Source organism: Gopherus flavomarginatus, chromosome 12 (assembly GCF_025201925.1).
Source record: "Gopherus flavomarginatus isolate rGopFla2 chromosome 12, rGopFla2.mat.asm, whole genome shotgun sequence".
In the NCBI taxonomy this organism is placed as follows: domain Eukaryota; kingdom Metazoa; phylum Chordata; order Testudines; family Testudinidae; genus Gopherus; species Gopherus flavomarginatus.
This window is the reverse complement of record NC_066628.1, coordinates 39,914,396-39,929,784: the sequence shown is the minus strand read 5'-3', so window position 1 is coordinate 39,929,784 and position 15,389 is coordinate 39,914,396. Positions and strand designations below refer to the sequence as shown.

At 41.5% G+C, this 15,389-nt stretch overlaps 1 protein-coding gene across 1 annotated transcript; it reads right to left on the bottom strand.

Moving 5' to 3' along the window:
- Nucleotides 1–320: 320 nt before the first annotated feature.
- On the bottom strand, nucleotides 321–1,778 carry WFIKKN2 (WAP, follistatin/kazal, immunoglobulin, kunitz and netrin domain containing 2). Its single transcript, XM_050920508.1, has one exon. It carries the CDS (start codon nucleotides 1,761–1,763, stop codon nucleotides 321–323), a length of 1,443 nt encoding a protein of 480 aa, XP_050776465.1. The 5' UTR covers nucleotides 1,764–1,778.
- Nucleotides 1,779–15,389: the final 13,611 nt, after the last annotated feature.

Sequence of the window (15,389 nt, the reverse complement as noted above, 5' to 3'; positions counted from 1 at the left end):
AATGCTACGAAGTTGGTCATTTGTGTTGGAAACTACACAAAAATTATATAATTATTGCATAAAATCCTCTAGTTAAATGACAATTCTATACAAACAGGTTGATTTCAAAGTAAGATTAATATCCATTCATTGATATTTTATGTGCTTGCTAAAGAGCATACTACATTGTTGTCAAGCATGATTAACGGGTTAAAATAAGGGTTCTGCATATTACATACATTGTATCTTCAGACAGTAGCTTGTCTTTAATTTCCACACTAGCCTTGCTTTTGTTAGCCCCATATAATAAACAGAGCTGAAAGGCTGACACGTGAGTAAGGTTAGTGTAGTCCTAAGAATTCTTTCAGAAGCTCACAGGTTTTCTTGTGGATGACTTCACGAAGCTTCCGTACACGCCGGACACTGGAGATGCCCACAAAGCTGTCTGGCTGCAGCACGGCCATCCCATTGTGGACATCACCCATGATGATAAGCTGACCATCCACCGTGGTCATATTGGGGCATGGGCAGCTCCAGTCCATATTTAAAAGGGTGATTTCTAGAGGTTCCTTCCCCAGGAATTTTAATCCCATTTTTTCATCCTTTAGAATCTCTTCCACTGTCACCAGCGCGTGTCCCGAGTCTTGGTCTTCAGTTAGTTCTGTTATACGGCCTAGGATCACAAAGTCGCTTTTGCAGAAGCTCGTCACCAGCTTTTGGCGAGGTTTGCAGGCTTTGCAGTGAGTGTTTTTAGGGAAAGGGCACATCTCTTCGCAGGCCTCTTTGCTCTCAAAGTTATTCTCATTGCCTTCGCAGCCACCATAAATGAAAGATTGGCATTGCTTTGTCAAACTGTTGTATGCCCATCTGGGCTCATAGGCTTTGCAATGACCCTGAAGGGCTGGCAGTTTGCAGATGTTGATTGGGCCATTCATACATGTTAACATACAGTTCTCATAGGTCTCAAAGTGGTTCAGGTTGCTATTACAGTTCCCATAAATGAATGTGAAGCAGTTGTTTTTCTTTGCGTCATAATACCACCTCGTCTGCTCTTCCCCACAGTCTTCACTGTCTGGCTGCTTTAGACACTCATCAGTTGGGAAATGGGTTTTGTTTTGGGATGCTTCTTTTGATGCAGGTTCTCCTTTGACAACTGATAATGGGAAATCAACTCTGAGAAGACCACCCATGTTTTTTGCAGTGCACGTGTAAATGCCTGCATCTTGCAGCTGAGTGTTATAGATTACCAGCTGGGCAATGTTAGTAACCACGACATTCCCCCTGACGTGATTCGGCTTCATAATGATTTTTTCCTTACCGTCTGTTTGCTTCTCCCAAGTAATTTCTGGTTTGGGTCTGCCTGTGACATCACAAAGAAAGCTAACGGTCTCTCCCACATAGACTGACTGATGGACTGGATTGTTAACTAGAGCGGGTGGCAGGATGTCAATGATGGTTGTCTCTGAATAGGCTGTGGTAGGGCGCACTGTAGTCTCTGGAGGGATAGGGCTGGTATTTGGCCAGGTGAGATGGTACCGGCAAGTGACTACATTTAGAGTAATGCCTTTGGTGCAAGCTTCTGCATCCATATAACACTTGTTGTAATAGGTGAGTCCATCGGAGGCACAGGTAAAGCTGGGCTCTTTTTCACACCTATCTTTGCATTTGCATACAGGCTGTCCATCCCAGATATCACACTCGGAGCCTTGCTGGATACACATGAAACGGTCACAAGTGGCCTCTTTAGGCATCCCGACAGGTCCTTTCTTCCCCTTGATGTCCATGTACCGAGCTGCCACACAACTCTTTGTCCCACAGACATTAGGACAGCACTTCTCAAAGGTCTCACATTCCTAAGGCAAAACAAAACAACCAAACTGTTATTGGGATGGTTTATCATTTGAGAACGACAGACAGATGGAGAAATTCCTTCTTGTGGTGACAGGGTGCTTTTGCTATTAAATCACAGGGCTAGGCTCCAGGGGACGGGGGTTTTATTTCCAGTTCTGCTGAGGACATCTTGTATGACCTAAGGTAAGTCATTTAATTTCTTTGAATCTCCACTTGCCCATCAGGAATATGGGAACAACATCACTTCCTTATCTCAGTGGGGGTGCTGTGAGGCTACATTAATTGGGTTTGTCAAGTGTTTTGAGATCTTTGAATGGAAGGTGTGAGAACAGCAGTATTTCTGAGCACCTAAAGCCATAGTAAATCCTTCATAAAATCATATCGAACATTTGGTTACAGAAGTAACAGCAACCCCCACCCCAACAAACCCTCTTTTAGTGCCAAAGGACAAGCCCCCTGAAGTAAGAGCAGATGGAAAGTCTTATCATATGGTTATAGTCCTTAATCCCTTGTATTGTCCTCAGAAGTATGTAGAGTATTATTTGAATTCTCTGACAGAAGCAAAATACTCTTTGAGTGGAAACTGCCAAGCATCTTTAATTGTTCACAATGTATTATAAATGGAATAGCTCAGAACTAAGGCAAAACTAAGTTTTTGCTCCAAAATTATTTTGTTTTTCATGGAAAAGAAAGTATCCACTTATGGACTTGCCGTCACTTATACGTCTGTGTCAGCCTTACTTTTAAATGCAGCATCTGTGTTAAACATAATGTTATATCCAGTGTTAGTTATGGTCATTTCTAAATTGTGGTTAATTATATTCATTGTTTGCCTTTCTAAACAGAAAATGTATTTGTTGTGTGGCTTGTAGAACTGTAGACAATAAGTTGTTTGTGGATTATTTTAATGAAACATGAACATTGTTACCCTATACAGAATAGGACAAATTCTGCCCTTAGTTACATGATTTTGATCTCACTGAATTCAGTTGGGCATCTCTGTAACTGATGGCAAAATTTAGTCATGCTGTCTTTTAATGCCATCAAACTAAACAGTGATATGGCCATTATTCCTGTGCAATATCCTTTCATTAACGGGAACTAGAGGATCTACTATTGTAGCTCCGTACCCATTTCTAACTATGCAGCGCTATGGTCAAAAAGCAAATCTGCAAAACATAATGGACTAAACACAATGTTAGTGTAGCTCTAATGAAGTCATGAAAGCTATGCCGATTTACACCTGCTGAGGATCTGCCCCAAAGGCTCAGAATCTGAATGAGGCTCTGTGCTACCACGCTGCAAACCTGATTTTTTTTCTTCAAGTGGCTTCTGGATTTTCATTTTTTGACCAGGAAGCTATGAAAGGAATGCTCACAACCTTTGAAAGGGAGTAGTAATCATTCTTTAGTGCACCTGATGGTTGAATTTGAAAGGCAACTTAATATGCCATTGTAATCAGAAAAGTAATATAAAAATAGCATCTTAATATATTAGCTCCTTTTTTGTCTTTAAACAATATCTGCTTAATTGACTGCCAAAGATAAGTATTGGCTATTTTTAGCACTGCAGAAACTATCCAGTTAGTGGAAAGTGAGCTGAATCTTTTCCTGCATCAGACTGTCAGCTTGGTTCTGACTGCAAAATCTTTCCTGCTGGGGATGTTGTAAGAAGCAGAAAGAGAAAGTGTGGATTTTCAGATGAGTGGCTATGCGGGCAGTTTTAAAAATGACCTTTTGACTTGTAAGCTATGTGAATTTTGATCTGGAGGCATCATATGAGAGAGCATCTGCATGGTTATTTTTACCATGTTATTTTTGGACTACAGTCAGACTCTACATTTCAAGTGTAGCAAAGGCTGGTGATGTGTATGCCAACCCACAGGCATCATACAGAACTCTCTCTTGAGAAACATAACACTTGATGATGGCAACAAAGAATGATGAGGTTGGTGAAAATGCTATAATGCAGTGAGCTGGCCAAATAACATGTCAAATTCCTTAGTCTAAGCTGTTGAGGTTGTCTTTGGTGAGGCAGTGAGTGAGAAGGATGAACTATAGAAGCCATGTTGTCACAAAGTCATATGGTCAGTTAAAGAAGTGACTCCATTAAAATACCTCTTGACTTAACCAACAGGTCATCAAACATTTTTATAAACAGAGTTTCAGTTAAACACATGAGTTGTCTGGATTGGATCATGTACACATTATCAGTGCTCTTCCATTTATAATCAAAATAGACTACAACACTATGGAGTAAACAAACTAACAAACCAACTGACAAAAAATCCATTTCCCATGATGAAGCATATAAAAATGTGCATCACTCACCAGGTCTGTATCACATTCTCTCTTGCAGGTGCTCTGTGCATCTACCCACAGGTTGGGGTTCATCTCATTTGGACATATCCCGGCGTGAGAATACCGTATTGGAGGTAAAGCGTTACCCTCTAGAGGGACCTTCAGAAGCAACAGGACAGTGGTCTTCCCCAGCAAGATCCACATCCACCGAGTGAATAATGCCAACAACATCTCAGAGCTTCTCCAGAGAAACGTCAACAATTGGTTGGGTTAGGTTTTTTTTGTGTGCCTTATATTTTCAAAGAAGTCCAGATCTACCTGCCCTCTATCAAACTTCTGCAGGTTTCCTTCCTGTCTTTGTTGGTAGTGCAGTCTGGTCTAGACTGCACTGGATTAAAGGTCTTAGGAAGTAACCCCCTTATTTTAAGAGAAATGCTAATAGTCCGTACAGAGTTAGCGGTATTTATACCCTGCCTCCGTTTAACAAGTCGGAAAAGGTAAACTTGATTTCTTTGACAGGCACATGTTTCCTATGTCCTGGTGGCAGTCAGACAGATTTGTTGCAAGAAAAAAAAGCTGGAAAGAGTTTAAAAGGCTGGAACTGGCACGGTGGGACCCCTGCATGTTTCTGAATGCAAGGAGGCCTTCTTAACCCCTTTAGATCTAAAGTACTTCCCTACGCTAGGAATGGCATTTACTACTGAAAGAGTGCTTGTCTAAATAATATGAAGCCACAATCAGAGGGATTTCTGTACACCAAAGGAATACACAATCACGTGTTTAAAAGAACAACTAATAGGATTGAAGCAATTAAAGCTAGGATACCACATTTCAACAAAGGAAGTGGGGGAAAAATAATATATTTAAACTTAGGATCTGCAAAGCAATATGTCTTTGCAAATTGCCCCTGGACTTCTAGGATTCTTTCTTCTTTGCAGCACTGGGATTTCCAATGTACTTTTTTTTATACAGCACTCCAACCCCACCATCTACCCATGAAAAGTTTCTCTGAATTCCTCCACATTTCATGAAAGTGAAATCCCATTGTACAGAGCTTTGCTGACCTCTTTAACAAAAAAAAAAAAAAAAAAAAAAAGGAGTAACAGTTCAACTCTATGGAAACCTACGTAAAGGAATGTACAGCATTTTTGCATAGGGGGAAAAATGCAATCCAGCTATGGTCATAGTTCCTTAGTTATTACAGTAAGGGGCTGATCCTGCAAAGTGCTGAACACTTGACAAGAGCTAAAGTGAGTCATAGAAGTCCATGGGGGATGAGGTTGCTCAGCACTTTGTAGAATTAGACCCTTTTGGGGCAAGATTCTTGTCTCACTTAGGACCTGATCCTGCAAGATCCTGAGCGCTTGGGAGGCCCTTAACTCCCATTTGATTTCAGTGGCTGAGGAGGGCTCTCAGGACTATGCAAGATTGTACCCCTCTACCACACTTACACTGTTGTAATCTCATTGATTTCAGTCAAGTTACTCCTGCTTTATATTGCTACTAATGAGAGCAGCATAAGGTCCTGTGTCAGTAGGTTTTCCTATGGGACTTACCACCCAGATGTAGTTTTTCAGTTCACCATTTTGTCTGATTCCCCTCTGGCTTATACTGGTTTCACACCAATCTAACACAATCTCTGTGGTGTTACTCCTGAATATAGTCAAGCTGCCCAATAAATACAGGGCCCGTTCTTCAACTTTGGTTCATCAGCAGAGTTCTGTTGTCTTGAATGGAGCAGTGTCTGTTTGCACTAGTGGAGGAGCTGGCTTAATTTTTTTTTTAAAAAGGGGAAGGAGGAAAAAGCAAATTAGAAAAATAAAATAAGACACAGCTGTGAAATGCATGTTCTTCCCCATTCCTAGTAAACAGTTCTCTCTGCTATGGATTGTGCAAAACCACTTGATGATATGCATAAGATTTGAATTTCATATGAATATTCAGAAAGGAGTGTTTTTTTCCTAAATTAGATATTCACGAGTAACTAAGTCAACTGTCATGCAACATTTTACAATTGATTTATTCCCTCTGAAACTGTACAAACCTGTGTGATGCTTGTACAAAACATGGCTGGGTTCAAAATGTTTTATTCACTAGTCATTTACAAAGACAAGTACAACACCCTGTGATGTCTAGAAAAGCCAGCTGAAAATGACACACTTCCAAGAGGGAAGTACCAAGCAGTACTTAAAATTCTTACAGCTCTATTAACAACAAAATCACTTGTATTAGTGCTTCTGTTGACTAAACAAAGACACTTTATATTGTAAAACTGAGTCAGGAAGGAATCTTGGTAAGCTTTGAGACTGATTACATGCAAAATTAGAAAGAAGTATAATAATTATTATTTCTATTACAGGGCCACCTAGATGACCCAAACAAGATTGGGCTCCCTTCTCACCTAGTCAGACAAACAGGAGTGTTTAAGTAGGATTTAAGAGCGATTTGACAATAAGGCAATAGACTGGAAAACTTGAAGGTTCCTGGCTCTGCCCTGATGTAACCTTGGGTAAGTTATCTCACCTTTCCATACTCAGTTTCCGCTGCTACCCTTTGACTGTCTTGTCTGTTTAAGCTCTCTGGGAAAAGAACTGTCTCTGACAATGTGTCTGTACCCTGCTTAGCACAATGGCAATAAGTGCCTAGACCTTGTGTTGGCCTTCTGCATAGGAGTGAATTTCACCCTGTGTTTGGAAATGCTATATTTAGCTTCTATGGTGCCTAAATGTCTCCTCCAAGGTACAAACTGATCACTTCCTGGGAGCAGGAAGAAATAAAATTTCTTCCATATACAGTCCTGCCCAAGGGCATAATCTGTGGATTGCAGAAAGGCAGAAAGCGTACCTTACTCTAAAGAATCAGGCATTGGTCAGTAGATGCCAGACTTGGTTGATTAATAGTCTGCTTCATTGTGGCAAATCCTATGTCTCCCACAGTTTCTGAAAATACCCTACTGCTACTGAGCTATACAACTAGAAAGATTAGGTGGAACTCCATAATACACAGAAGAATTCTATGGAATGTTTTGGGAATGACTTGAAAATATTCTAAAGATCAATGACTCCATTTGATGTGGTGATTGTATCAAATATTCAACCCAGCTGACTTAGCTGATTGTCTGTTGCAAGTCTATTGAAATTTTCAAAGAAAGTCCATTAAAATGTCTACACTTGATGTATTTATGCCCATGATCTTTTGGGCCACCACACTAAGGTTGTAAATGAAGTATAGGAAATAGGTGTTTGCTGAGAAATCAGCCATATTTTTTGAAAGCTTTTTCATAGGGAACCTGTGAGAGAATCAACTCACATCCCATTCCGCTAAGGTGCTGAACATCTTCTACTTAGACTTACATGAACAGACAGCCCTTGGATTTGTATCTTAGCTGATTTTTTCCCCCAATGGACTGGAGCAATAATAGAGACACACTAACAGAGTGACCCAAAGGCCATTGACATCAATGGTGTGTCTCCTGTTGACTGTCGTGGGCTTTGGATCAGGCCCTTAGGCTCGATGGCAGAGTAGTGATGAGTTCTGTTGAGCAGGTCTGCACTACTTGGGCATCTATCCAGCACTGACTAAACCTCCCCATAGTCCCATCCCAGCATGCTCCGGGTGATGTGTAGAAAAATTAGGATGGTCATATGCAGAGAATGGTTGTTGGTCATGAATCTAGAGGGGGATCTTTGCAAGACATTTCGCGCTGGAACATCCAAACTTCCTACTCAACACTTCATTGCTGTAGGAATGCCACCTTCCCGAGCGATGGTAGCTAGGTCAATGGAAGTGTTCTGCCATCCAGCTAGCTGTGTGTACTTCATGGGTTAGGTTGACATAGCTGTGGTGCTCAGCGGTGTGTATTTTTCATATCTCTGTGCACTGCAGCTACGTTGATCTTAAATTTAAGGGTAGACCGGACCTGTAATACAATGGCTGTCAAAGATAGGAAGGGGCAAAAAAGTGGAGGAAGGAGAACAGGCAGATCCTCAGTGGTCCATTACAATGCAAATAATTTGTGTTGTTTGGAAACAAGATCCCTAAAATCGCCCTTGTGGCTCTCCGCTCGTGACCTCATTCCAGCCAGAAAAGCTGCTTTCTGGCTCCTAATGTGGAGTCAGATTTGTTCTGACCAAATTCTAGGTTACTCTCAATTCCATGGCTTTTTATGTTAGCCAGTAATCCTCATCTCAGGGATTGCTTTCAAACTCCACGGCTGTAATGTCAGCAGTGGCAATTATACCTTCATAAATGCTCTCCAAATGTCCCCCACCTCCCTGAAAGGTTGAATACCTTCTCTCATATCCACAAAGTTTCTTCAATCCACACCATTTCTGGGGCATCTTGATACAGATTTTCTCCCTCTTTACATTCATGGAGTAGCCAAATAAATATTCCTTTCTCCTTTAAGTGAGGAGGCATCAGCCCCCAGGTGCGGGCCTGGTGATGGATGGGCTACGCAGGGAGTATCAAGGGAGCTTGACCTGTGGTCTGCTTCTGAGGACTCACGTATAGTGAGAAGGGGCTGAGGGCAGTGGAGAAGAACATGTGCAATGTATCATATGTATTTTGCCTTCAGTATACTTGCTTGGGGCAAAGATCTGGCCTGTTTCTCACTGATGCTCTGGGGAGTAGGGAGGGGGGCAGAAGAGGGCCCAGGTGAAACCTCCCTCTCTATCTCCATTTGGGCAAGAGCAGGGCATGATGAGGATCTAGCATTCTGAGTCTAGAGTACTAGGTAAGGAGATGACTATTGAACAGGATGGTCCCTGGGGGTATGCCCAGCCAGCCCAGCAGTGTCACTGGGCCTCCGGCCTTCCTGCACCTGCCTCATCAGCAGGCACTTCTTGGAGCAGTGATGAAGGGCTGTAGAACATATTTCCCTCTTGGCTCTGGGGCGCCATCCTCTTCTTGCACACACAGAAGGCCCCAGGCACCCCTCAGTTCTCCACCCCAGTGTGGATGCCTCCCAAAAGTTTGCTCTTTGGTAGTGGTCCAGTTTAGTGCACAGCAAGGGTAAAGAGCAGATGAAAGTTTAAGGCCTAAAAAGACGCTGGAGAAAAAAAATATTAAAAAAAAAAACTCTCTTTAGCTCATTTAAAAATTAAACATGTTCTGTTCTATATGATCATTTTATTGCATGTTAATGTTGAATCTGATCGCTGAGGCACTCATAGAAAATGACACTGCCAGAGACCTCCTGAAGCACAGAGATGGTGAGGGAGCTACCAATCGTTTTAAATTAGAGATGAACTTGAGCTGCAAATCAGTTGAGCTTCATATCTGAACTCTGTGGTTTTGGTTTATGTTGCTTAAGGTCTTTAGGGGCCAAATACTTCCCTCGGAGACATACATGATTCCCCCGACTTCACTGGACGATGTGCAGAGTCTGAAATACTTGGGATGTCAAGGAATCCCTGTTGGTGTGTGATCAGTGGCCAGTGCAGGCCTGGCTTTTGGCCTGGTCTGAGGGACCAGTGACCATTTCAAAGTATGACAGACAGCTCCTGAATCACAAGAATTAGAATCTTATACTATAAACCAGTGGAGAATCAGGAATCCCAGTTTCCTAGTATAATAGACTGCTATTGTCTAGCTTGGATCATACACAGGAGATCAGATGTTACATTCACATGAAGTGAATTATACTCTTGCATGTCCACTGTGCACTCCCCAGACAGCTGCAAAGAGAGACAGAAGTTGGAATAACATACACCAGGCTCTATCCTGCCCTCTCTGATACTCCACACAGATTGTCACGTAACTTGGAAGATTGCCTCCATTGTGCTTGCAATGTGCATGCAGATTAACTGAATGAACAAGTTTCTCTATGCCACATGAGGCACATTAGGTCAGATCTAATCCACAGAGTTGATTAGATTCATGCATTATTATTATTTATTTATAATTCCATAGTTCTTAGGGTCCCTCCTCATAGATCAGGATCCTATTATGCTAGTTGCACAAAGGAGCAAAAAGATGGTCTGAGCCCCATGGGGCTTTCAACCTAAAGAGAAGACAAGAGACAACACATGGATACAGGCCGATGGGGGAGTGCAAGTGAACAATGAGACTGTAGGGGTCAGCATGATGGGCTGCTGTGCACATTAATAGCCTAACTGTTGTCAATCTTTTTGCTTAGGCATCATAGCAAAGGAGAGTTTTGAGGAGGGGCAGAAGATGGATAATGAAGCAGCTTTGTGGATGGTGACTGGGAGCCCTCCCGTGTGTGTGTGGGGAAGCATGGGAGACGCATGAAGGTGCACGTTTAAAAATGTAACAAGTGGGCAATGGAGGCTGGCCAGATGGGCTGATCAGAGGTGAGCATCGACAGTTTGCTAGAGAATGAGTGATGATTGGTAGCATGGGGAGTGACTGTGAAGGGCCTTGAAAGTGAATATAACCCCACTGAAATAGCACATTTGTACCCAAGGACAGATTTGGGCCCAATAGACACAATAAGAATAGTGTGTCTGGGCCATATTTCCGAGACTATTTGCATGTACAGTTAGTGACAGAAGCATATTTCAAAATCCCTACATGTCAGATTTTGCAGGTGTTTGCTGTTAGTGCCCATAGCTAATATCTGTTTCTGAATTCTGAAATAACTAATCTCAGCAGATAATGGTGTGTGAGGACAAACGGTGGGAACGGGGACATGTTTTAGAGCTGCAATCGCTCACTGAAATGAAGCTGATGTTTGTTTGTGCAGGTTCTGATGCTCGGTAAGCAGAAGTTAATATAGTTAGACAACAGGGCTCAGTTTGGGGGAAAAATCAATAATGTCAGGGAATTTATTACAGGGTTATGAGCCACCTGCTAGAACTCAGCATTAGGCCTGTATTACGTTACATTTCAGTGGGATCTATTAACATTGCAGTAAGTCCAGGCTAGTGCTAGAATTGTTATTTTATGCTTCACCAGATGGCTTCTGCTCAGGGGGATTTATCTTGGAGTGCAGACATATGAGTAATCATCACTTGCTTTCTCTTTCTCTGCTAACGCAAGTGGGGCAGCAGTTGCCACTCTGATGGTTCATTATTGCTGGGTTTATTCTGTCTGAAACAGCACAGCAAGAAGTGAAGAGAGTACAAAAGAAGATAATCAACCACTTATTGATGAGATATGAGGGGAAGCTGGGCTCAAAGTTACCCCATATCTCTCTCCTTGTTTTGTTTACAGCTGGGCCAAAAAATAAATAAAAGGTTAATAGAAAATGCACTTCTTGGGTTGAATTCAAAGAACAGTTTTGACTGAAAAAAATGGGGAAAAAAATCTGACAAAGTCAAAACATTTCATTTCAATATTTTCGAAACAAAAATGTTTTGACTCATTACACAGCAACTACCACAATACAATTCCAAGTATCAGAGGGGTAGCCGTGTTAGTCTGGATCTGTAAAAAGCGACAATGAGTCCTGTGGCACATTATAGACTAATAGACATAATTAGTTAATTAACAGACTAATTAAATAATTCCAGACACTCTTCGACTATCAACAACAAACATAATAATAACAACAATAATAATAACAATAATAATACACATTACTTGTTCTATAGTAGTGCCAATTGTATGTAATTGAGACAGGGCCCCATTGTGCTAGGTACTTACAATAGTTATTTACATACTGTACAAAGGTAAATGAAGAGTCTTGAGGTCTGTCTAAGGCTTTGTCTACACTGCAACTTCGTTGGCAAAACTTTTGTCATTCAGGGGTGTTAACCACCCGTTTGGTGGAAGTTTTTTGTCAGAAGAAGAGCTTTCTCCTGCTGACAAACAGCAGCTACACTGCGTGGCTTTTAGCAGCACCACTATAGCCGCACAGCTGTGTTGCTAAAAGTTGTATGGTGTAGACAAAACCTGAAACACAGCAAAGTATGGCAAGTCAAGGTTAAATATCAGCCCTTCCATATCAAAACACAACAGGGCTCAGCTACTGTAGATAATGTTAAGGATGCTATCTTGTTTTGAGCAATGATCTGGAGTTTGAATATGAGCTGTAGTGCTTTAGTGAACTTAAGCCAAAATGCATAATGTTATTTTAATGATTTTTTTAATGTAAATGTCCTTTGGTTATTTTAATGTGGTTTTTATTGCAATATGATCGGTAGCATTAGAACAGTGCTATGCACTTTTATAGATCTTTCATCCAAGCAAATCAAGGCACTCTACAGCTATGCATTAATTTAGTCTGAAGCAGAGTTGTGACTATTATTAAGCCCATTTTGCAGATCAGTCTAGATACACAAATGGCCCTTATGGATACAGTATCTGAGCACTTCTGTCTATTTACAGGTACTCGCAGTGAGGGAAACTGACGTGATAAGTGACTTGTTCAGTGCCACATAATGGCAGCTTTCGGAAGACTCCTGCTTCTAAGCACTTGACACACTACTTTCCTTTTTCAAAGCTGATGAGTTGCAAATACAATTGCCATGCTGCTGGTTATTTGTGATATGATATTATCTAACGCAAGGATCTGTTCTTTAACCTCACCATCTTTAAAACTCTCACCTTTCCTCCCTTTTCTAATTAAAAACCAACAGTTTCACCTCATTTTGCATTGTAACTGGGGATTTCATATAATTCAGATATAATAACCATAAATCATCCCAGATTCACTCCAGACTGGGCCCCCTTGTTCCCTTGAAAGGGTTCTGAACCTTTAAATGAATGTGGTCTGAGTTGTGTTTTTGTAATGAAAGACAACACCGGGAGATTTTTGCCTGGTTTTGTGTTTCACTGCAACCTCAGCTCCAGTGGGAACTAGAAACTGGCTTGTACCAAACCACTGGACCTAGACTCCTCTGAATTTTGGAAAAGTTGGGAACCAGATTTGGATTCAAACATTGCAGCTTGGGCACATCACATGCATCATTCTGAGTGACTGGGCTTAGTACCAAAATAATGACAGTGAGCACATATTTTTATATAGCTAGGCTGGGGTTTTCAAAGCAGCCTAAGGGAGTTAAATACTCCAGTCCAAACCTTAAACAATAACTAGCTTGCATCAAAAGGAAATATTTCAATTTCTGCAAATGTCATGGGATCATTTTAGACTATGTTCCATCCTCTCAGATTTAAATATAAATGTGGTTAAAATCTTTTTCACTGAAGAGTTATTACATTCCCTTTGGCTTTCCTGGTTGTTAGTACTTCTCTATCAGTTGCACGACAAATGCACTCAGCTCTCTGCTTCTGATCATGCTCACAGTATGTACTCTGAGAGTAATGATCCCCGTAATTGGTAAGTTGAACATATTCCTAGCCTTTCCAAAAGGTGTCTTCATCCTGTAAGCTATTTTGTTTCCATTTGCAAGAGCCCTGCCTACCCTTTCACCATCAAAAACCAAGACTTCACATTCTCAGCATAACACAAACCCAGATGAAGGCTGTCACAAACAGTTAGCAAATCTGTTCAGGCTCCACAATACCTGTAGAGCAATAATACACAAAGACGACCAAATTCAGATCTGATGTTTTCTCCATTGACACCAGATCTGCATGTGGCCTGGGGGCTTTACATTATTACCTACCAGTCAATTTTGATTTATTTTGATTGACCACTACATTAGTGAGATAATCCTAAATGCTCTGGTTATAGCATATTTATCAGCAGTCTAGCATTTAATGGCCCTTAACAAAGTTGCTGTTTTCAATTTTCAGATAATTAAACTAATATTTTATTTTAATTACTTATTATTCATAGCATGTCTAGTCATTTTCAAAGAGTATCATTGCAGTTTTGAATGAGCTGTTGCTTTCAGCACTTTCTTCTACCCTCGTAAGTTCCAAGAAATCAGACCTTGACGTCAGGGAAAAGCTATTTTTGATAATATTTGAAAGGGTTTTACACGTTATTAGTTATAATTTTCTCTGCCTCCAAGGCCTGTACAGTGGTATTAATAATCTATTCAGGTGGTAGCCTTATATTTTAATGATCAGAGCAGGAAGTCTTTGTGAGTGGAGAGGTACAATTATACTATCATCAGAGAGCGAATTTTGCAAAAGCCTAATTCTGACCCCATTCACGTCAAATGATAAGACTACCATTGAGTCTCCTGCTGAAAATTTCCATCCATACAGCTTGACTCTCATTTACATAAAGGCCCCATTACAGTGCTCTGGTGATCAGGGGTGGCTCTGTCTTTTGCCGCCCCAAGCATGGCAGTCAGGCGGCTTTCAGTGGCGTGCCTGCGAGTGGTCCGCTGGTAATGCGGATTTGGCAGCGTGCCCGTGGGAGGTTTGCTGGTCCTATGCCATCGGCGTCCTCGCTGCCTAATTGCTGCCGAAGCCGCGGGACCGGCGGACCTCCCGCAGGCATTCTGCCAAAGGCAGCCTGACTGCTGCCCTCACGGCGACCAGCAGGCCGCTCCCCGCGGCTTGCTGCCCCAGGCACACGCTTGGTGTGCTGGTGACTGGAGCCACCCCTGTTGGTGATATAGAGAGGGCCTTAAAAGTGTCCTGTTACACTGCCAGAGTGGTCTTGATGTGAAATGAGAATCAGGCTCATAATGTGTTAAAATCTCTACTTTTCTGAATCCTGTGGATTACATATAGAATACCTGATGCTGTGGTGTGGTATAAACATTTCAGATGCCTTACATAAATCATTCCTGCCTTTGTCACACATCCTAAACTCCTGTCAATAAAACCCTATATGATACCATCATGTATTTGCTTTCTGTTTCTCACATAATTTAGGTTGTAATCATTCTTCCTTCCACTGTAAGTCGTGAATTCAAAACGCTTTTATCTCTGCCAAATACAAACACAGAGCAAACAAAAGTTTTGTTTTGTTTTGTTTTTTAAAGCACCAGTTTTATTTATGGAAATTTGACAGATTTTACTCAATAAATAGTTTATTTTAAAAATGATATATTATAAAAATACAGAAGAATGACACTCTATGCCCCCAAAATCATGATCCTTGTAAACCACTATTAAGAGTAGTGCTGCAGATGGGAGAGAGAACAAATGTAACCAATGGGTCAAAATTAAAAGTAGCCGATGGGTCAGACAACATCGATTTGTTCCGCATTTGCTGAGTGCCCAGCACATGGGGGTCCTGTTCCATGGCTCTGGCTCTTGGACGGCGTGGTGATATGCATAGTAATTTTATTAGTAGTAGTGTTGGTTATAGTGCCCAACTCGGTGCCAGGATTCCTGGGTTTCCCTCACATCTCTGCCAGACTCAGTCTATGACTTTGGGCTTTGTGCTGCAGTTTCCTCCTCTCCATAATGGGGATGATACACTCT

What these genes read in the sequence shown, in the direction of transcription:
- WFIKKN2 (XM_050920508.1), bottom strand. Translation starts at nt 1,763, where the DNA reads ATGGACATCAAGGGGAAGAAAGGACCTGTCGGGATGCCTAAAGAGGCC.